General features: G+C 45.7%; 1 protein-coding gene across 2 annotated transcripts in view; it reads left to right on the forward strand.

The window, feature by feature from the left end:
* Positions 1–22,518, forward strand: part of PIK3AP1 (phosphoinositide-3-kinase adaptor protein 1) — a 113,710-nt gene that overhangs the window by 32,445 nt on the left and 58,747 nt on the right. For both annotated transcript variants that reach the window (XM_045784979.2, XM_087862849.1), the window contains one exon: positions 21,929–22,065. In XM_045784979.2, the coding sequence (XP_045640935.1) occupies positions 21,929–22,065 (137 nt within the window). The remainder of the gene's footprint in view (positions 1–21,928; positions 22,066–22,518) is intronic.

Raw genomic sequence — 22,518 nt, forward strand, 5'->3', positions numbered from 1 at the left:
TGTGGGAAAGGTGATTGAAACACCAGATTGAGGAGCTGGGCTGAGGACCTTTGTAGACCTTCTAGCCTCAATTTCCAATGTCTGAGGACTTGCACATAGCAGCAAGAAGGGGGTGGGGGAACAGCAGAGAGGTTAATCGCATCATGTTACCCTAAAGCTTTCAGGCATTAGAATTGTAAATCCACCTGGAGAGCAAGCTTTTTTGCCTCTTAAATTAAGCAATTTAATCTAAGAAGGAACAGTTATGGATCCGTGAGTAACCAAGCTGGTTACAAACTAGCATTTTTTTCTCTGAATCTTAATCTTTAGTGCTACCTACTTAAATCTTTAGCGTTTATGTGTATTTGCTCTAACAGTAACCCTCCCATATATTTATTTATTATTTAAAATTGTGTGTGTATGCTTTTTAAAGAGGATAAGATTGAGAAAGCGTACCAGTTGCTTTCCATTCAGCACATCTGTAGCAACCCGGTCTTTAGGTCTCTGGGCAAAATGCCAAGTTATCACTGCCCACCTGGCTAATTGCCGACCAAAATAATGAAGACAGACGTAGATGATCTGTGCTATGAGGTTCAGGATAATTTTCAGTGTAGGGATTGAAGGTGCTACTATGCATGTCCTAAGTAAAATTGGGAAATAACTGAATTTGCCTTTTGATAACCTTCCGGCTCTTTTTCCTTCAACCTGCTCCACAATACTTCTGCTCAGCAGCCCCCTTCATATCCAAAGTCACCCATTCTGACTGTGGAAACACCCTTGTAGAGCCCTCTTTTTTTGCTCAAGTAGAAATGCTCCAATTTCCGGAACAATCTTTCTCTGCAACATTCTCTCAAACCTTGTCAAAATCCTCTCTCCAAAATGAGAAGGTAACTGAAGGAATGGTTATTCTTTAATGGTCGTCATTGAGGAGTGGCTGCTAGATTTTCAGAGCCTCTGGTTTTAGATTTCCTGTCCAATTTTTCTCTAAACTTGAGGTGTATACAGACATCAAATTTATTAGGAGTTCAGTTATTTCTCCCCCAGATTCATTTGTTGAAATCCTAACTTCTAGTGGCTTGGAATATGATCGTATTTGGAGATAGGGTTTTTAGGAGGTGTTTAAGGTTACAGTAAAGGCATCAGGATGGACTCTAATCCAATATGCCTGGTGTCATTATAAGAAGAGGAGATGAGGACCCAGATATGTGCATGCACAGAGTAAAGACCAAGTGAGGACACAGCGAGAAGGTGGCCATCTGCAAGCCAAGGAGAGGGACCTCAGAAGAAACCAAACCTGCCGACCCCTTGATCCTAAACTTCTAGCCTTGATCTTAAACTGGCAGGAAATAGATTTCTGTTGTTGAAGCCCCTTGGCCTGTGGTGTTTTGTTATGGCAGTCCTAGCAAAGTGTAGTGTAAACTCTGACACTTTTTCTTTTCTTTTTTTTTTTTTTAAGATTTTATTTATTTATTCCACAGAGATAGAGACAGCCAGCGAGAGAGGGAACACAAGCAGGGGGAGTGGGAGAGGAAGAAGCAGGCTCACAGCGGAGGAGCCTGATGTGGGGCTTGATCCCAGATCGCCAGGATCACGCCCTGAGCCGAAGGCAGACGCTTAACCGCCGTGCCACCCAGGCACCCCTCTGACACTTTTTCAAGTGCCTGATTTAAGCTTTGATTGCAGGCATCCATTTCAAAGAGGCATCGACCTCAAAGATAGCCATATGAAATAAACACACTGTCGGCCACAGGACCAGATAAAAAGCCACCTCCTCACGCTGAGGCTCCTTTGTTTTAAAGATCTTGGTTGATTTTTGTTAACTGACCGTTTGGGCCACTTGCCTTTTTTCTTCCTGCTTTAAATGACCATTCTTTGGTTTTAAATTCACCATTAAAGAGTAAGTCTGCAAAACTCCAGTGCCCCATCTTCAACCCCAGTAAAAGAAGAACCCCGGGCCTGTGCCGTCTCTCTCTGTCTCTCTCTTCCCATGACCTCACTGTGTGGCCACAGGTGTGCTATGTAATTTCCAGGTCTTGTAAGTAATAAACGTTTATTTTTTCAAAGTTTCCTTCTGGCCATCGCTGAAGGGCATCTTGTAATCATAATAAGAACCACAAAGATTCATCTAGTTGTGACATTGGTTTGGAAAGAGAGAGGTCTGTGGCAAGCTCCTGGGGCCAGGTGAGTGCCCCCAGGCCTTTCTAGCTGATAGCATTGCTGTAGCTAGGCTGAGACCAGCACAAAACACAAACTAATATAGATTTATAGACAGATAACATGTGTCGATGTCTGGGTAGTTATTACATTGGGTGGCAGAAGCATTATTCAAAATTATCTTGGTGTAGTTCAGTAGGGATGATCCTAAGTTCTACTCTTAGGTCCATAAAAGCAGTTTAACTAATGCAGCGTGGCAGAAATCCAGCGTGGCAATAATTTGTGAAAATAAACTGCTGGTTGCCGTTGACTCCTGACTGATGAGGAAGCAGCAGTATGACGTTGCCACTAAAAGCGATCACAGTATTAAGCCACCGTCCTACAGCTCCCCAGTCTTGGAGTATTGGGATTTCACTATATTCCAACAAGGATGGTGTTTCACTCCGGGTGCCACCCTTTTAGGGGGAAACTGGCAACTAGAAAATGTCCAGCGAAGGACAAGCCTGGAGTTTGGGACCCTGGATGAGCCGTTCCATGGAAGGGGGTGTAGCTGTGTTCTGAGTTGCCGGAGAACTTTGTTTGAGGTGGAAGTTGCTGGCAGGCAGGAGGGATGGATGTTATGGTGGAATTTCCAACATTCTTTCTGCCCTGGATGATTAGTGGAGCCAGTGAGTGGATGGCATTCCCCCGTGACAGGTTTTATGCATGTGATAGCAGTCGGAACAGTCAGAGTCAGGGTAAGAGTTTATATTCCATGCTTGGGGAATCTTTCTCTCTTTTCCTCTGCACCTTGTTGTGGCTGAAATGAACCCGTGGACACCACAGCTGTCATGCTTCCAACCTGAGAATGAGGCTCATGCTGCAGGATGATAGGATGGAGGAATGGGTAGAACCTGGGGTCTTGATGATGTCGCTGAACTCTTCTCGGGGCAGCCAACCCTCAAATCTGCCCCGACTGCCTGGCTTTCTACTCTGAGAGAGAAATGTCCTTACCTGTTGAAGGCTTTTGAGTTGGGATTTCCTTTACTTGCAGTGAACCATCTTAACAGACTGTGCAGGGGTTGGGCTGAAGGTAAAGATGAGCTTTCCCAGATAATTTGAAATTCCCATTAGTGAAGTAGACAAGAATGGAGCCTTTTTCATTGTAAGTATTCAAGTAGAGGCTGACTCTGATTTTTAAAAAATCTATTACTGAGTAGAATTTTGATCTAAATAATTCTTCAGTGTGTTTCAAACGTGGGTGATCTAAGATTCAAAAATAATTCTCACTAAGGTGTGAGTGATCGTGAAGCTGAACCTTTCCTCAGGACATTTGCATTATCCCCAGTGTGATAACTCAGATGAAGTTTTTATTAGTAGAATGTGGAGGTGGGGGAGGTTTTTGTGCATGAGAACCTTCCAGGTGCTCCTTGCCCACTTCAGATGAGTGAGCATTCTTCGCTGTCCCTACAGGGGGCCTGTGTCTGCCACCCCCATGTTTGGAAGATTGCTGAACCCTGACCAAAGGGGAAATAAACCATATTGTGACTGCTGGATTTGCAAAACACAACATACAGAGGGCCTACAGTATGGAGAGGAAAAGTGAAAAAGAGCAGGGTCTGGTGGCCTGAGAGCTTCCAGAGGGAGGGGCACTGGGGTTGCGTGGCATGGCGGAGTGTGGACACAAGGGTGCGTGGATTTCAGCATTTTTCTATCTGTTGGAACCCCTTTTGACTTCTACCTTCCATAGTTCATATTATAAAAATAACAGTTTTATTATTTTAAAACATAAAATTGTAATAGAATGTTGACTGTGCTTTATTTGTTTTTTTTTTTTTTTTAAAGATTTTATTTATATGACAGAGAGAGAAGAGAGAGAGAACACAAGCAGGGGGAGCAGCAGGCAGAGGGAGAAGCAGGCTCCCTGCAGAGCAGGGAACCGAGTGTGGGACTTGATCCCAGGACCCCAGGATCTGACCTGAGCTGAAAGCAGACACTTAACCTACTGAGACACCCAGGCATCCCTTGACTGTGCTTTAAAAGCTACACGGTTTCTCCATTTGAATTTATCACCCCGGCAGGACATTTGTAAACACTCCTGCCTCCCCTCTGAGAAGATGTGAATCACTTGGGTAGATTTTTCTGGATTCTGATCCCAATGTTGATTAGGTTTCCGGTGGTTTCTGTAATTAAACATAAAATAATGGTGGAAACTGTATTTTGCTCTTATGCCTGTGATTCTGAAGCAGAAAGTGTGCTCTTAGGCTGTGTATCTCCGAGTCCTGCCCTTGCCCGGACTGGGCTTGTTGGGGAGAAATGTTCCCAGAAGGTCAGAGGATCACATGGCAGGTGAGATGTCACCCAGAGTGTCAGGGTTGGACAGGGCCCCTGAAATCAAACTGTGTTGTCCACTGTGTCTTAACACAGAGGCGGACAGCTGGGAGTGGGAACGCGACTCACCGGGGCCAGGTGGTTAATGGGTCGTTGACCTGAGGGTCGAAGTGTGCGAATGCCCAGGTTTTACTTCAGGGTTTCATTTTTCAAACATTTCGATTTGCGAGGAAACCAAATGTGATTGATTTTTCAATTGGTGAGAGGGATCAATGCAAAGGCAATCAATGCAATGCGGGAGGCAAAGATGATGCGGAGAAGCCAATTACTAAGCTTGTTAATATGTTTATGTTTAATGGCGGCACAAGATGGCCCAGCCAGCATTTCTCCCTGGTGGTGGGAATTCTCTGTCCTGGACATTGGCTATGTCTGGTGTCAAGCTGGCCCTCGTGCTTTCCCAGTCTGGTTAGGGAACCAGAGGAGAGAAAGAAGCCGCATTCAGAGCTGGGCTCCGTGTTCATGTTGGAGTTCATGTGAGCAAGAGGCCAGCCTGTTTACTGCTGGGAGGCTTTCTTTCCTTCCACTTCACAGAGTGACCTTCCCTTCCCTCAGATGGAAAGGCCGGGAAGATTCCACCAGTTCCTTTATTTTGTGCCCTTGCCTTTCCAACCTCTGACTGAAACAAGGCGGCCTGTGTTGGAATCCAGCTCCAACACAGAAAGTTAAAATTTCTTGAAAAAGTTCCGGTAAAATGGAAATTCGTCATTCTGGAAGATACAGTTTGAGCAGCTCTGTCAAGCTGTTAATTATTAAACAAAATCAATATTTTTTTAGTTTAATTTTGACTCTTTAGTTAGAAAAACTGAAGGTCATTCCTTCAAAGACAATCCCCCCAAGAAAAAAAAATCCCAGTGTGTTGTCGGTGACCTTCTGGGAAATGGGGGCTAGGCAAAAAGGCCTCTGAAGTGTTGGTAGAAGAGGTAAGAGTATGTTTTCCCATTTGTCTGGGGGCTCTTTTCCCGGTTGGTTCTTAGTTGGTACAGCCACCAAAGCCTGAGGGCAGCGAGGCTGGGAGAGACCCAGGGAGCTGAACTGGGGCCGTCACGGCTGTGAGTGCTCGAGGTCATAGCCAGCCCAGCAAGTGGACACCCTGTGACTCCAGTCAGATGGAGGGGCCAGGAGCCAGCGGTAGCCAGGCAATGACCGCTACCAGAAAGCTGGCCACGGCTGTAAGAAAACAGTTAAGGCCCCAGAGACAAAGGCAAGCAAACCGTCCCCCCGCAGGTACTCAGAATGCCTGTGGCACTGTAGAGTCCTGTCTCTCCGAGCTCAGGGACGATCCTGTTCTTGGGGGGGAAGGTGTGCTGACGACGGCTTCCTTAAGAGGCAGATAGCTGGCAGGGGGCAGGCTGCAGACAAACCACAGCAAGTGGAAGAGAAGAGGAGGTGTGTGTGGCCATAGGTGGATTCTGGCACACTACAACCCCCCTTGGCCTCCCCTCCAGGAAACAGCCAGATAGGGAAGTCCCCTGGGACCTTTCATTTGTAGACAAACTGGTTTGGTTGTTTAAATCATGATACCGCCTAACCCTGGTTCAAGGCTTAAGTCCTTTGTCCCTACAGTAGACTCGCAAGACTCAAACGCAGGTATGCAAGCGTGGGAGCTGTTTTCACATCCTGATTGCTAACAGAAGTGCTTCATTATTCATATAAACATAGAGAAATGGCAGCTGCCTCTTAGGAAGCACTTACTATGTGTCAGGCGTGGTGTGTACAACAGCAACAATCCTGAGAGGTCGGAATTGTAATTTCCATTTGGCAAAGAAGGAAAACGAGGCTTTGAGAGATTGCACAACTTGCCTAAGGTAACCAGCTAGTAAGAGGTGGGAGTCAACCTAAACTATCTGGACCCGAAATCCAGGGCTGTTAAGGACTACCGTATATGTGGCTGCCGTGAAAATGCGCCTGGCAGGCCTCCGGCTGAGTGGAATTGACCAGGTGCCCCAGGGCTACACTCCGAACCCAAAGCAGCCTTGGCCCAAGACTCCTGCGACACCAGCCCCCCCCCCCCCCCAGCTCCCAGCCAATGACTGAGCATGGCAGGGCTACTGTAGCAGGCTGGCTCCTGGGAGACATGGGACTCGTCTGGTGTCCCCCTTCAGCTTGAGAGCTCCTTGAGAGGCTTGCGGCACTTCCCTTAGACCGCTCAGTGGTCTGGGATGCTCGCACCCATCCTCCCTCCCCCCTCTTCCTTTTTTTTTATTTTTTATTTTTTATTTTTTTAAAGATTTTATTTATTTATTTGACAGAGATAGAGACAGCCAGCGAGAGAGGGAACACAAGCAGGAGGAGTGGGAGAGGAAGAAGCAGGCCCATAGCAGAGGAGCCTGATGTGGGGCTCGATCCCATAACGCCGGGATCACGACCTGAGCCGAAGGCAGATGCTTAACCGCTGTGCCACCCAGGCGCCCCCCTCCCCCCTCTTCCTTATCTGGCCTCGGACCATGTGATGGTTTCCCTGGCTTTCTTCCCCGTTTTCTGCCACAGGTACTTTCCCTGATGTAATCCTTGCATGTTTAATTCCATTTTGGTGTTTGCTTTTCAGAAGACTGGACTAACACAGCGTGTGTCCCATGTTGAATTTCCAGGGCAGCTTGGCTCAGCCTACTGGCTTACGCCGCCCGCTGGGGAGGTCAAACAATTTCCTGTTTCTCTCCAGACGCCCACTAAAAGCCCCAGGGCACAAAGCCCAATGTTGTTCCTCCCTGTTGTATTTTCTCCCCGGTAGTTACTCAGGTGATCAGTCTTATCTTATTCATCGATTCATCCATTCATGTAAGAAGCATTTATTGATTTTCACTATGTTCTAGGCTCTGGGATCAAAAGACGAATGTCAGGGAATCTGCCCTGAAAGGAATCACAGTCTAGTGGAAGAACAATTTGGTCGACAGATCAACAATACTAATTGCTAATGACTCCCCTGTGCTTACTCTCTGTCGGGTATTCTTCGAGTTGTTTTATAGGAATCAACTCGTCATATACTTAAAACTACTGTGGGAGATCGGTAGTATGATGATGTCCCTTTGCACACGGGGCAGCTGAGGCACACACAGGGAAGTGGCAGTGTTGGGGTCTGGATGCAGGCAGAAGAGCCCTTGCACTTGCTGCTCTGCTCCCCTGGCCCTGACCGTGCTGCCTGTTCTGAGTGTTTCCAGGGCTGGGGACGCATCAATTGCCACACGGAGAACCATCTCACTGGATGATCTGGCGGGCCCAGGACGCCTCTTTCGTTGTGGAGAATCACGGCTTGCTGCCGGTGCCTGGGAGTAGCCTGATCTCTGTTGTTTCCTGTCTCCTTGGCTACCAGGAGCATCCTGGGCCGTCTAACACTCACTTCCTGGGTCTGGCTCTGGACAGATGAGAGGTACGCGCCTGCCCGTTTCTACACGGGCACTCGTTTTGTCAAACTCTCATTCGGTAAATGAGTAATAACAAAAACAACAAATACTTAACTTTGGCACTTTTCAGTGTTCCAAGGGCTTCTGCGTTTGTCACTTAATCCCAGCAAGCCTGTGCAGCAGGCCAGGCAGGTATATAAATACTCTCATTTTAAAGGAGAGGAAATTGAAGCTTAGGAAAGTCATGATTACCCAGTCAGTGGTAGTGGTGGGACTTGAATCTAGGCCCCTGTGGTTTTGCTGACTGCAGTCTTCCAGAACCCCACCAACAGGTGCATTTATGTCGCTAGAAAATAGGATCTAATATCTACAGAGCTTTGCCTTTAGTGGTGCACGTTTTAATTGCTAGGGTGGTAGGCAACCAGCAGCCCCTGGGTTAAAGGAGTTTCTATTTTGACCCGTAATTATTTAAGCAATTTGGAGTGCCGTCTTGTTGTTCTGTATCTTTTTAAAGGCGATCACTGAGGAGAAGCCTCACCTTGACCCTACTGTAAGTCCAGATGCAGCCTTTCAGGTTGAGGAGGGAAAGTTACGCTTCCTAAAAACGGAAAGTGAAACTGACCAGTCCGATTTCCAGTTCTAACTGGTAGAATGCTAACGGTCAGCCCCAGCGGGAAAAGTAAACCTCATCTCAGCCTTTCTTGTAAGTGTGATGGCAGAGCGGTAGAGGGGAAAAACAAAAGTTTTCTTCACAATTTCGTAAGCTCATTTCTATTATCAAGGGGCGCTTGGGGGGCTCAGTCGGTTAAGCGTCTGCCTTCAGCACAGGTCATGAACTTGGGGTCCTGGGATCTGGTCCTGAGTCCGCTCCCTGCTCAGCGGGGAGTCTGCATCTCCCGCTACCTCCCTCCCACCCCCGCTCGTGCTCTCTCCCTCCCTCTCTTTCTCAAATAAATAAAATCTGGAAAAAAAAAAAAAAAGGAAGAGTTGCCTTTGGCCTCTGAGTTCTTGGCTGTGTGAAAATAAACGGCATTTTTGTGGCCTGCCCCAGACAAAGCCCATTTGTCTGTCCTCACACCAGTAAATCCAGACGTCAATGTCTGTTTAGATTAAAATTGATTCCTGAACCAGGAAACTCAGAAGAGGCTGTTTAAAGGGTAGTTATTAATGGCCTCATTACAAGCCCGTGTCCTGCCATTTGAACGAAATTTACATAGAGAGAGGAAGCACATTTATAAGTATCGGAAAGAGATGAAGAAAGAGGAAACCTTCATGGGGGCTGTGGTACCTCCTGCTTGGTTAGCAACACTGGGGTTTCCTGAACGATGAAACAGGGGCCTGCAGGCCTCCAGCCCTGAGAGTCCTGGTAGAGACCCTTCTCCTCAGTGTCGCTTTTGGAACACAGGTATGGACAGTGCCTCTTAAGGATCTTGATGAACTTGGCCCCTGAAAGCAGTGTTTGGAGCATTCCCAGAGATGCTGGGTCCAGGGTAGAGGTGGTCTTCTGCAGCCCTTCCCAGATTGATGTCAGAGACTGGTTGAGAGAACTTCTGTCTGTAGCCAGGAAACAGCTAACCTGGAGGAATTATTTCTCCACTGGGGTCCTCTTTCTTGAGATCAGCCAGTCCTTCAGCCAGGGAACTGGTTAGGAGATGGGAACCTTGAGTTCTAAATGTGGTTCTACCATTAAACCCACTGCCGGCGACCAAGGGCGAGTCCGTTCACGTCCTCGTGCGCTCTGTTTGCCATCTGCAAAGTGGGAGATAGTCACATTGGTCACAGGTGCCTAAGGCCACTGAAGGGAAGAAGTGAGAACAAATTAAGCCCTTCTGAGGCACTGAGCAGTGTAAGAACTCCAGATAACCCCTGGCTTCTTGGATGAAAATGGAGCAGGTTGGCTCGAGCACTCAGGAAGGTTTTCTGGAGGTCGAACTTGGAAGAGGGCTAGAGAGGCCCAGCAAGGCTGGGGGGTAAGAGTGCTGTTGTCAGGGTCTCTTCGGTTGTTATGGCAGCCACAGCTGTGGGGCTATTTTTATTCAAGCTGAAGTGCAGGTAGGGTTGCTGTTGGGGAGGGGAAGGGAAGAGCCGTCATCTTTTGCTTTAAAGCAAAACAAAACTAACACTTTGAATAGTTCACTTAGAGCCACCGGGTGGGGGTTAGATAGAGATCTGAGAGACCTGAGGTCTCCTCTCCTCCTGCCCAGCTCCCTTGTCCTGAACTTCAGATACTTGGAGGAGGGCCAGAGGAATTATCTGGTGAAGGAAGGAAAAAGGATTCCTGGTCCATGTGAGTTGGAAAAGACTGGCGTTGATGTATAGTAGAGTCCAGAACCCTCTACCTAGCGCTGCAGACCCACTGATGTGTAGTGAAACCGGGCAGCCTCGGGTACCTGCAGCTGGCACAGAACATCTGGATGGCAAAGCAGGTTGGATGTGACAGGTGAGCTGGCGAGTGTTGGGAAACTCAGCAACACTGACTACCTCGGGCAGCCAGCCTGGGCTTGTGGGAGGAGTGGACTCGTTCTTGCTCCCCCTTTCTAGTCCTTTCTTCTTGTTTCCAGGGAGGCAGAGTGGCCGCCATGGCTTTATTTAAAGTCAAAGTTGGGGATATGCCTGCAGGACTCTGCCTTACCTTTTCGGCATCATGAGGATAATGATGGTGATGAAGGTGACAAGGACAACGATTGATGTCACTTTAATGAACCACACTAACACCACTAAATAATCCTTCCGCCCCTCTCCCCCCACCCCCCCACTTTAATGCCAGTAAGATATGTGGTGGGTAAGGCTTTCCTCTGACTCTCCTACCATCGTTCTGACTGATGACTGTGTTACTTTGCCGGGGTTGGTGACTTGCGGCTTGGGTATACTTGTCACCCTGTTGGGAGCTTTTTAAGTGAAAGGAGTTCATCGGACAGGAAATTCAGTACCCATTAACCAAGGTGGGTAAACAAGGGGGGAGAAAGACCCATGGGTGATGACTAAAATGAATAAGCAGTCTTGATGTTTGCCAGGAAGCCAGGGGGGTGGTATTGAAACTCAAAACCTGAGTCCCACCATCGCAAGCGTCTCACTTCACCCCAGAGCCCACATGTTCTTGCAGGGAGGGCAAAAGCTCCTTCGTTTGGATCCACGCATTTGGAATTTGGGGATAAGGCCAGGCCCGAGGTCTCCCTTTGCGCTTTCTAAGGACGCAATAATAACCATGACACTGATTTTCTAAGCTAATAGCTTAGAAGCAAGATACATGGTGGGAGAAATGTTTAGTCTACTTAAGAATCATTTTTTAAAGCATTTTGTGAACCCTGCTTGTGGTATACTTTCAGACATCGGGTTAATTATAGCATCTCATTTGCTCATGAAAGCAGATAGAGCAGGATGTTGGCTGGGTAACGTTAGCCACTAGTTTATGTTCTTATATATTTGGAGGCACTGTTTGCTCCAGTTTGTTTGTTATATATTTGGAGGGTGTGATGGGTGGTCAGCCACTCCCCTTCTCGATTCTAAGATTTACAAAAAAGCTGACATATTCTGCTTGTGTCTCTGGAATTATTTCAGAAAACAAGCAAAGTTCTTCCACTTTTAGAAAAATAAAGCTATATTTTCAGTCTATATTTTATAAGCTTTCCTTTTCTCATGAATAGTGTTTGCTGACAGGTCTTTGATACACAACTAAAGTCCTTGAATGGCATTCAGGGTCCTCTCTGACCCTCGGGTGCCCTTTCCCCTCTCACCCTATATACAAGGTGCCCCCACGTTGCTTCCTGTAGCTCAAACACATCATTTGCTGTCAAGCCTTGTGCCTTTAGTCATGCCCTCACCTCTGCCAGGAAAGTCATTCTGACCCCATGTCAGCATTCTCTGTGCCTTTCAAGGCCTTACTTGCCATTACTTTGGGGATGTCCTTCCTACTCTGGTCCTCTGGTGGCCATAAACTGTGCTTTATTTATAAATTCCTGCTTATCTCTCATTGTTTGTTTGTTTGTTTGTTTTTAAGTTATTTCTGTTCTCATTTGTCTCTGGAAGTTGAGAGAAGCTCTCCTGTGTTTCTCGCCTGTGTGGTCTCCCTACTGTCAGGGAGGCCAGAAATGTTCTCACCCCCACATTTCTTAGGGGTCTTAGGATAGGCTTTGAATATTTGTTATTTGTGGATAGGCAATGAATGTATGTTGAAAGAATAAAGGAATGAGTTATGATTTATTTTATGAATTTAAATGGAAATGTACTGGGGCGCCTGGGTGGCTCAGTCGTTAAGCCTCTGCCTTCGGCTCAGGGCGTGATCCCGGAGTCCTGGGATCGAGCCCCACATCGGGCTCCTCTGCTGGGAGCCTGCTTCTTCCTCTCCCACTCCCCCTGCCTGTGTTCCCTCTCTCGCTGTCTCTCTCTCTCTCTGTTAAATAAATAAATAAAATCTTTAAAAAATAATAATAATAGATGGAAATATACCTTTTTCATCATCCAAATGCTATTTGACTCAGTGTAAGTTAACTTGCATTCTTCATCCTTCAGGAAGTTTTTTTCAACTTCCTGAACTTCTGTTCTATTTTTCCTGTGCCAGCACTTTTTAAACACTTGGAAACTTACTTCATTGAGGTGCAGTTATGGTCTCACCACACAGGCTGGTGTTTGCTGGTAAGGGATTCCGTAGTTCTCTCAGGTTTTCCACGAGGAGCCTCCTCTTTCCAGTTCAGCTGCTGCTGCTGCTGCTTCTTCTTCTTTTTTAAGATTTTATTTATTTGAGACAGACAAGAGAGAGAGAGCATGAGCAGGGGTGGGGTGGGGAGCAGCAGAGGAAGAGGGAGAAGCAGACTCCCTGCCGAGCAGGGAGCCCGAAGCAGGGCTCGATCCCAGGACCCTGGGATCATGACCTGAATCGAAGGCAGACACTTAACCCACTGGGCCACCCAGGTGCTCCATCAGCTGTAAACGTCTTAAGGCCAATCTATAGAGCACTCACTCTTGGGACTCCCCAGGGGGTCCCATGTCAGACATATTCAGTAGGTACTTGCTAGGTGATTCGGAAGCTTGGGCTTCAGAACGTTTTATGTTGGTCTTTCAGATATCTTTGTTTTACAGTTTCATCATGGTGGCTTAGGTAGGATGGGTGAGAATCGTAATACGTGAGAAGTTTCATCCTGAGTGGAAAAGCCACTGGAAGTTTCTCCAGACATCAGGCAACTTTCTATATTCCTGCTTCATCTGTGTGATAGTTAAATGTGGGTCCCTGACCCAGGATGCAAATGCAGAGGGAACATGGCCCCTTTCTTCATGGACCCTGCCACCAAGGTTGCTTGGCTCTTCATTTCTGTATTCCAAGAAATCTCTGACTCTTCTTCACTTTTTCTTTTATCAGCTGCACTAGAAATCTTGGACTCAGTTGATGATCTTCTCCTGTTTTATTCCAGCTCACGGATATACATTTCCCAATGATCCCAGTTGGACCGGCCCCAAGGATCATTTTTGTTTCATTCCATTTGGGGCGAGATTGTTACAAAGTTCTTCATTCTCTGCTAAAATGTGTCTCCTTGATTTCTTTTTTGTTCACTTTCTTTTTCCTTTTCATCTTAAACTTGAAGAAAATAATTCAACATGTTTATGCTACAGGCCTTCTTCCTCTCTTCCTCCCTTTGCTTTACCTTATTTTAAAAATCACTAGTAAATTTAGCTTAACATAATGGCAACAGTATAGCATAATTCAGCTTTCCTCAAACTTTGGTCATTTGAGAATCATCAACATGGTTTTTGGTTTATCTTTTTCAACAGATTTATGTATGTACGTATGTATGTATGTATTTTATTTACTTATTTATTTTGTTCTCCTTTTTTAACAGTTTCATTGAGATATAATTCATATGCCATGCAATTCACCCATTTAAAGTGTAAAATTCAATGTTTTTTTTGGTATATTACATAACCAATTTTTTAAAGTGTGGCAACATATATATTTGTCATTTTAACCAATTGTAAGCATACAATTCAGTGACATTAATTACACCCATGGTGTCACACAGCCTTCACCATAGTCTATGTCCATTGTACTAGCAACCATATTTTCTTTGAGTCATTTCATGGTTTTTTATTTAAGTAGATTTATTTTAAAAGGAAACTGTGCCACTATAATGGAAAACCAGTTATCTCTAAATATAAAAAGAAGGTAACTTTGAAAATAGAGACAATAAAAATCAAACAGTGATATTAAGTTTTATAAGTGGTATTAAGTACTATATAGCAGTGGTATTTAGTAAATGCCAGTAAGTTCTGCTGGATACTCATGCTTACGGAAAGAAGTCTGTGGGGTTAAGGCCTTGTTCTTGCCATTTGTACAAAGGGAGAAAAAGAAAGCCATGTGAAAGCGATATTCAAGGCATCCTCTCACCATACCAAGCCTTCTTCTCGATATAAGTGGGGTTGAAAGAATTGAAAGGGGGTTGCTTTCTACCATGTGGTTCAGTGTTACTGAATATTTGCTGTACGTTTTGGAATCATCTCCTATACAGCACGTTACATGGTTCACAGTGTGGAAAACACTACCAGAGTGCGTGAGAGCATGGATTTGGGGTTAAAATTTCATACAGGAAGCTCCTATGTGATTTGGACAGCTTGCTTAAATTTCTGTGCCCCAGTTTTCTCATCTGTGAAATGGGCAGAATCATATCAATCCCTTAGTGATAAAGTGGAATCATTTATGTTAAGGGTTTTGCCTGCTTCCCGGCGTATAGTAAATGCTCAACAAATGTGGTTGTTTTAATGAATGATCCTTGTTTATAGTTTTCTCAGAGCTTAGCATTACCTTACAAGACAAGTTAGCTTGTGTATTCTGAAAAAACTCCAAGATCAGCAAACACCATTCTCTGGCCCTCCTGCAGGCTATCAAAAAGCCGTGGTCCTGATTGATTGCCAGACAATGCGCAGGAAAAAGACAGCAAACTTAATGGTCTGAAAACTTAATTGGAAAGGAAGAGAACGCAGCCTTGGGTCAGAGGCCCCTCGAGCTCACAGGACCCCGGCTGGTTCTGCTGGTGTTCAGTGTCTCTTGACTTAAACCCCATCCTTGGGATGTGCCTGTTGGTCCCGGTGGCAGGTTGCAGCACCTCTAACCCAAGGCGTCATGGCTCAGAACAAGGCAGCACCACCGGGCATTGGTGTCTCCTGCACTGCAGCCACAGACCCACACCAGGAATAGCAAGTGACAGCTGCTTCCTGCCCTGGACCCGGCCACAGACCAGGCAGGGCACGGACCCCTGGGCGCGAATCCCCGCTTGCTTGCTTCCTTCCGTCCTTCGGGCACAGGGTTTCCATCTATAAAATGAGAGTACGATATTGATTCCTATCCCCAGCGTTGTCGTGAGTATTAAATGAGATTAAGACTGTCAAGCAGTCACCACAATACTCAATAAATGGTAACTTCTATTATTAGTAGTAGGGAGGAGTCTGTCACCAGCGCTCTCAAGCTGCTGCATGGGGCATGGTGACGGTCCGGGGGCACACATGCGCGTTTCACTCATGGTTCAGAGTTTGTCGACCCAAGCACTATAGACACTCGCTCATAAAGGAAAAAAATTATGAACCTTTAGTGCTGACAGATTATTCTGATGTTTTTAAATACACTCAACTCCTTGTGTTTGGTGTTCTTTCCCAACTCTGAAAGCAAAACATGTGCAAGATACCAATCTAGGTATGAAATAAATAAAAGGCGAACGGACTAGGTTCGTTTTGCCAGATGATGCTGGGTCGTCGAAGCAGCATCATGAGCATGGCACGAGGCTGTGGTGCTCACTCAATCCATGGGGGGGCTAGCTGCAGCTCCCCTGTGTTATTTTGGACCATGGATCTCCTACCACTTTTCTCTATATGAAGTAGTGTACAGGGAAACCTTCTGGTGCTCCTGTGGCACAAACGCCTCCTTTACATATCGCCTGCCCCCTCTCTTCTTTCCTCCCTGGCCCCTGACACCCAGCGTAGCACCACCCAGCTGCAGACACACTCACACACGCGTGCACACACGCAGGCTCCACAGTCCTGTGGCAGGACCCGATTATAACATGGTCATCCTGATAATCTGGAAATGTCTTTCCATCTTATTTTAGGGGCACTTCATCTAAATGAAACCCCGAGCCCAAATTCCCCTAAGGACTATATCTGAGGCCTTTCGGCAGATGCCAGTTTGAGAAACAGGGATTCACACCTTGCCTAAATCCCGAGTATCTGGAGCAGCCTCCAAAATGAAACACAGTATTAAAAAAGGACAGATAGGCAAGACCAAGGCCCTGGATGAGAGTGTAGCAGGAGTTAAGAACCCAAACTGTCACTGAATTATCTGGCAGCGAGGGCAAAAGGTGAGACACACAGGGTTGCCTGTTCTTGCCGTCTAAGAGGAGGAAACCGCAAGTTCTCTGAACAGATGGACTTCTCCTGCCTCTGAATCCAAGGAGTATTTGCCACACGGGTCCTTTATAGATGAGACTTCGGGGAGCCAGATGGACCAAGAAAGTCTTTGCCTAGAATTTCTCCAGAGTTCCTGTGGACCTCATAAGAGCTGAGAGATTATTGTTCAGTTTTAAAGCAGTGAGGATACTATTGGTGTCTTAATAATACTTTACACTGGGGGGATCCTCAAGGTTTTCAGGGTGCCCTCACTCAAACATATCTTATTTGAGTCTCAGAACAGCACGCTATCTTCAAGGTGGGGGTATCTGCACCCTTAAGTGGCCAAGCTTGGTGCTGTCTCTCTCTGTCAGGTGGGTTTCAGTGGTGCTTACGTCTGGGTTAGAATTTCCTTCAAGGAAACCTAGGGTTTGCTGAAGTGAGTGGTGGGGCGGGGTGGGGGGGGGAGGCCCAGTCTGTAGCAGGCCCTGGAAGAGGCAGCTCTGGGTAAGTGGTGGTGGTGTTAGCCCCTCGAGAATCAGCCTCAGGATGAATGGCCTCCTGTCTGACTTCCTGAAATGAATTAGCTGCTGGGAGTGAATTCATTTCAGGTGACGAAATGAATAGACCTACTGGAAGGGACTGTTTATATGGCCCATCTGAACACTGGGAAATATCTGCCAAGTGCTGCACTATTAGGGTCAATCTCATTTGTGCCAAGCTAGTGACACGATTTGCTAAAAGATTCAGTGGCTGCTTTCTCTTTACCCAACCCCCATTATCCAAGTTCTTTCTCCCTGTGTAAATTCAGAAAACGCATGAAAGGTTGGAAGGTAGGAAGCAAGGAAGAAAAGAGGGAGGCAGGGACTAAGGGCCATGCATCAGCCAAGCACAGATTTTGTTCTGACCTTTTAAATGCATTTCTCTTTATATAGTTGATACCCTACACTGTAAGATATATGGTTTTACATCCTGCTTTGTTGCTTAGCATAATGTCATAAGTGTCTACTTAAAACTCTTTGAAAATAATATTTTTTAAAAAGATTTTATTTATTTATTTGTCAGAGAGCACAAGCAGGGGGAGTGACAGGCAGAGGGAGAAGCAGGCTCCCTGCAGAGCAAGGAGCCCGATGGGGGACTCAGCCCCAGGACCCTGGATCATGACCTGAGCCGAAGGCAGATGCTTAACCGACCGAGCCACCCAGGTGTCCCGAAAATAGTATTTTTAAATGTTCTTTCATCAGACAGTGAAGTTGTTTTCCACTTTTCACTTATGGAAAGAATGATTTAGCAGACGTCTTGGTTCATTATCTTTGTCTACATTTTGAACATTTATTTTCCTACTTAAGAGAAATTTGTGGTAGAATTATGTGCCAAAGGATAGGAACATTTTCAAGACTTTCTCTGTGTATATGGACACATGCTTTCCAGAAAGGTCTTAGCAGTGTATACTTCCCCTCAGCATCAAATGAGAGTATCTGCCTTTCCGCATCTTCGAACATTTCCTAATTTGAAAAGGTAGAATAGCAATATGTTATTTTTATTTGCGTTTCTATGGTAATTAGTGATAATGAATGATGTTTTATTTATTTATTTTTTTAGATGGGGAGGTAATTTATATTTCTTCCTTTGTGAATTATCTACTTATTGGGTGTTTTTAAAGAGATTTCTGTGATCTCTTCATATATTAAGGACATTAGCCCCTTGGCATATGTATTTCAAATTTTAAATCAGTTTGTCATTTGCCATTGGATTTTTTGGTAACAACTTTATTGAGGTACAATTCCCATAACATTTCAAGTTACCCGTTTTTTCAAAATTTTATTTAAATGCTATTAATTAACATGTAGTGTGTTAATAGTTTCAGAGGTAGAGCTCAGTGATCCATCAGCTGCATGTAACACCCAGTGCTCGTTCCAGCAAACAAGTTACCGATTTCAAGTGTACAATTCAGTGGATTTTTTGGAATATTCACAGAGTTGTGCTGCTATCACCACATTTAATTCTAGAATATTTTCATACTCTCAAAAAAGAAACCGTGTACCCTTTAGCTGTCATCCCCCAAACCTCCTCCCCCCCAGCCCCCAGCCCTAGGCAGCCGCTAATCTACTTTTTGTCTCTATAGATTTGCCTCCTATGGAAATAGCATATATTAGAATCACACAGTATGTGGTCTTTCGTGGCTGGCTTCTTTCACTCAGCGTCATGTTTTCAGTGTTTAATATTTTATTCCTTTTTATGACTGAATAACATACCGTGTTTTGTCTCTCCACTCATCAGTTGAGGGACATCTGGGTTGTTCCACCCTTGGCGATTACAACGAATGCTGCCAAAGCAATATAATTTAGATTTTAGGTTTTTAAAACTTAGTTTACTAGAAGTTTTAAATTCATACCAACCCTATTGCTTGTCTAGATTGTATTTCTTTAGTTGTTTAAGATGAACAAATCTTTTCCCAAACCAATGGTAAAATTTTCACCTTTTTAATTTTTTAAAAGATTTTATTTACTTATTTGAGAGAGAGCAAGAGGGAGAGCATGAGCAGGGGGAGGAACAGAGGGAGAGGGAGAAGCAGACTCCCCACTGAGCAGGGAACCCCATGGGGCTCAATCCCAGGACTCCAGGATCATGACCTGAGCCAAAGGCAGCCACCTAACTGACTGAGCCACCCAGGCACCCCTCATCTTTTTAATTTTTTAAAAATCTGTTTTATTTTTCACTTTAGTCTATAATCCATCAAAGCTTTATTTGGGGGTATATGAGAGTTTGGAAGCATCCAAATAGTCCCTCTGTGTCTTTAACCCCACCCCAAATAGCTACATTTTCCCAGCACCGTCTACTGAGTCATTCTTCTCACCGACCATTTTCTTTATTCTATACTGATTTTTAATGCTTTCTTTATCACATATTAAATTTTTATGAGAATGAAGCTTGATTTGGGGGTTATATATTGTATTTAATTGCTGTTTAATTTTTTATAAATGTAACACAAAATAGAACTAAACTTTGTTGTTTCTTAAATTTTAGTAAGAGGCATAAAACCTGTACAAATGGAATTTTCCTCAATAGGAAAATTGGGTATTATAAAGAAGAACATTGTTGCAACTATAATTTAAAATTCAATGCAAGAAGAGGGTATGTGGCTTGAACTCTGAATTTTATTTGAAAACTGAGGAAGGTTTTTTTCCATGATAATTGATTTTGTCAGGTTTTCTACTTGGTTTGAGATGATTTTGGTACTTAATATTTTTCTATAAAAATCGTATTGAAATTTTAAAAAATTCTTAGCATAGAGTTTTCGTGTCAGTATAGTTTCTAAAATTCTTCTCCATATCTGTCATTATCATGTCTTTCTCATTGGCTTATTTGTATTTTCTCTATTCTTTCCTCAATATATTTACTAGAGCTTTGACTCTTTGGTTAGCTAATAATAGATCAGTAATTTGGGAGAAATGAGGAGTTTTTCTTTTTTGAATCAATGAAAGACTGTACAATGGGTCTGTCCCAAGGAGCTTATACTGTAGAATAACTTAGAATAGGGAATTGGCAAGAGTTGGTGCCTAGCACTGGGCTGCTCAGGGTAGTGTCTAAACAATTCTGGAGGAATTCCGGGGAACTTCTTGCAGTTTTAGGTAACTGATTGGGTGTTTTAAGTCAATGAGGTTATTTTCTTATCCAGGAAGAACCTCAGAAATGGAAAAAATGGGATGGTCCAGGCATCTAATAATAAAATATTAAAGCTTGATGTGATATTAATTATTCAGAAGAAGAATATCAATTATCACTAATCTTTTTGGCTCTTTCCTGAACAGGCTCCCTTGGTTTGGTATTTGTTGCTTGGGTGGCCTGTACAGCTCTGTCCATGGGAATGGGTCCTGGCTGTTGTAGGAGTCACCCTTCAAGGAAAGAAGGCAGCAAGGAAGGGCAGATCCCACGGAGAAAATGGCAGCCTCCGTTAACATGGCTGGAAAGCGGGGAGGCAGGGAGGCTACTGCAGTTAGCTTTTGAGGGGGATAATTAGCACTGATAAAGGAGTCAGTAGGATTGGAAAGGAAAGAAGGGCTATAGCAGATTGATGGCTCTGATGCCTAGTGAAAACCAGTATCAACCCTCCTTGGAACTCCCAGCGTCCTTGGCCTTGTCTCTTAGCCCTAAATTCTGCTGGGATTCCTGTTGTGCAAGCAAGGTCAGAGACCTGGCTGCCTCTGCCAGGGCTTGTGGAACAGTGAGTCATGGGGAAATCCCAGAGAGGGGGAAAACAGCAGGAGTGTGCCTCCTGCCTGTCACAATCTGGGGCCGTGTGGAGGCATCTGTCAGCATAGACGTCAGGCTCTAGGATGGGACCACTGTCCAAGGCTGCGGGGCTTTTAAGCTGCATATCTTGGAAGCCTCGGTCCTCTCCCCAGCCTGAGCAGGTCCTGGAGGTCGGTGCCTCACACTGAAAGCAGTAGGACACAATGGTGCCTTGCCCGCTTAGCGCAGCTCCCCTACCTCAGCCTTCATGGTCATGGGAACACAGCCTCTCCCCTGGTATGACCTGAGGTCTAATGAGCAAGCCTGTGGGTGCAGCTTTCTGGGGGACAAATCAGTGGCCTGGTGCACCCCCCCCCCCAGCATTCTACTAGGACTGAGTGCTCTGAGCTCTGCCGGAGGCCACCTCCTTCCCTGGGAGGCCAGCCTGCAGGAATCAGCCAAGAGAACCCCTGCCTCTCACTGGACCTGCCCTTTTAGAGTGTGGGTTCTCCGAAGGCAGGATTGATGTCTCATTCATCTTCATGTCTCCTCAATGCCTGACATGTTTGGCTGGCTCTGTAAGTGGTTTAGGAGTGAAAAAGAGCAAGCCCAAGAAGTGGACTGGATGAACCTTCCTTCTCTTATCCATTCTTAACCATTTTGTCCTTCTTGGGGCATCTGATGAAAGCTTTGGACTATCTCCAGAGAAGGATAGGCAAGTGCACACACGCACGTGCGCGTGCGCACACACACACACACACAGAATCTTACACACAGCCTATCAATTGATGGACCCTGGTTAAGCACCCCTGCCTTAGAGCTCTGGTTGTTCCACGTACACCATCTCAGCATCATCTCATTCTGTGCCATGCCCCGCACATCCGCGCCCCTCCACCTGCTCTGAGCCTGTGCACCACATAGGTGTTGGCTGGAGTGACAATCTGGAACCCAGTTACATTGATCCAGGATTTGTTGAGAATGCTTGCTTTTCACTGTTGCTCCAGAGTGGGTCCATTGGCTAGCCATGACCCTGAGGAATAATGGCTTCCTGGACGGCACGGGTTTTACTTGATGTTCAAAACATGACCTTTAAGTGGACAGCCCGTGCTTGACACCCCACCTGAGGAGAAGGAGCCTCCTTCCCTCGCAGCCACCAAAGCCAGCAGTGCAGGAAGCCTGGAGCTTAAGCTTCCAGAAACCTATTGGTTGAGACTAGGCTTGCCAGCCTTGGGCAATATCCTGTTTCAGACTTTTTCACTTTCTTCTCCACAGTCTTCCTCTTACAGTCTACTCTTGTGGCCTACCGGGTAATTGACTTTTTCCCAGTAGGTTGTCTTTCATGATTTCCTGAGTCACTCCCTTCGGCTTGTATTTATTTGACATTCAGAGCCATTTCCTATTTGGTAATGTTTGGGGCTTTCATGGGGTGGAACGTGCCCATCAGTTCTCCTTCCTTGTGTTCCCAGTCACTGATGCCTTTTGTTCTGTAGATTCTGGCTGTGACTCAGTCACCGACACCGAGACCGAGGAAGAGAAGGTCCCTTCCTACTTGAAGCAGCAGATCCTGCCGCTGAAGACTTCGCCTGGGAACCTGATGGTGGTGCAGCCGGACCGTATCCGCTGTGGGGTAGGCACTGCTGGGGCTGGTGGATCAGTGGCAGAATGCAGCCTTTTCAGTAGATGCGTTTGTTGTAGCAAAGGGAGCATCATCTCAGCCTTCCCTTGGGGATTCCCTTGTAGATTAGCCGCCCTGGGAATCCCAGTACCTGGGCCTTGAGCAAACCTCACGCCAGTAAGTAAGAGAGAGGTGAGCTCGGGAAGGTGTGTGTCATCCATCTAAGACTTCCAGTTTGTAGATCAGAAACATAGAACGTGTGGCAGGCATGCGCCCTACGAGACACTTATGCCAACCCTGGAGGTAGAGGTCTGGGTCTGTTCCTGCCAGCCTAGGGCTGGGAGGAAAGAGATGCGGGAGGGCATTTTGAAAGCTTGCTTCTCCATCAACTGACCACTCCCATACCCCCAAGTAAATGCCTTGAAGTTGCTCGCTGAAACTTGCCAATATTGCTTGCTAAAGGGA

Source organism: Ursus americanus, chromosome 6 (genome assembly GCF_024610735.1).
Source record: "Ursus americanus isolate L20-20 chromosome 6, mUrsAme1.1.p, whole genome shotgun sequence".
NCBI classification, from domain to species: Eukaryota; Metazoa; Chordata; class Mammalia; order Carnivora; family Ursidae; genus Ursus; species Ursus americanus.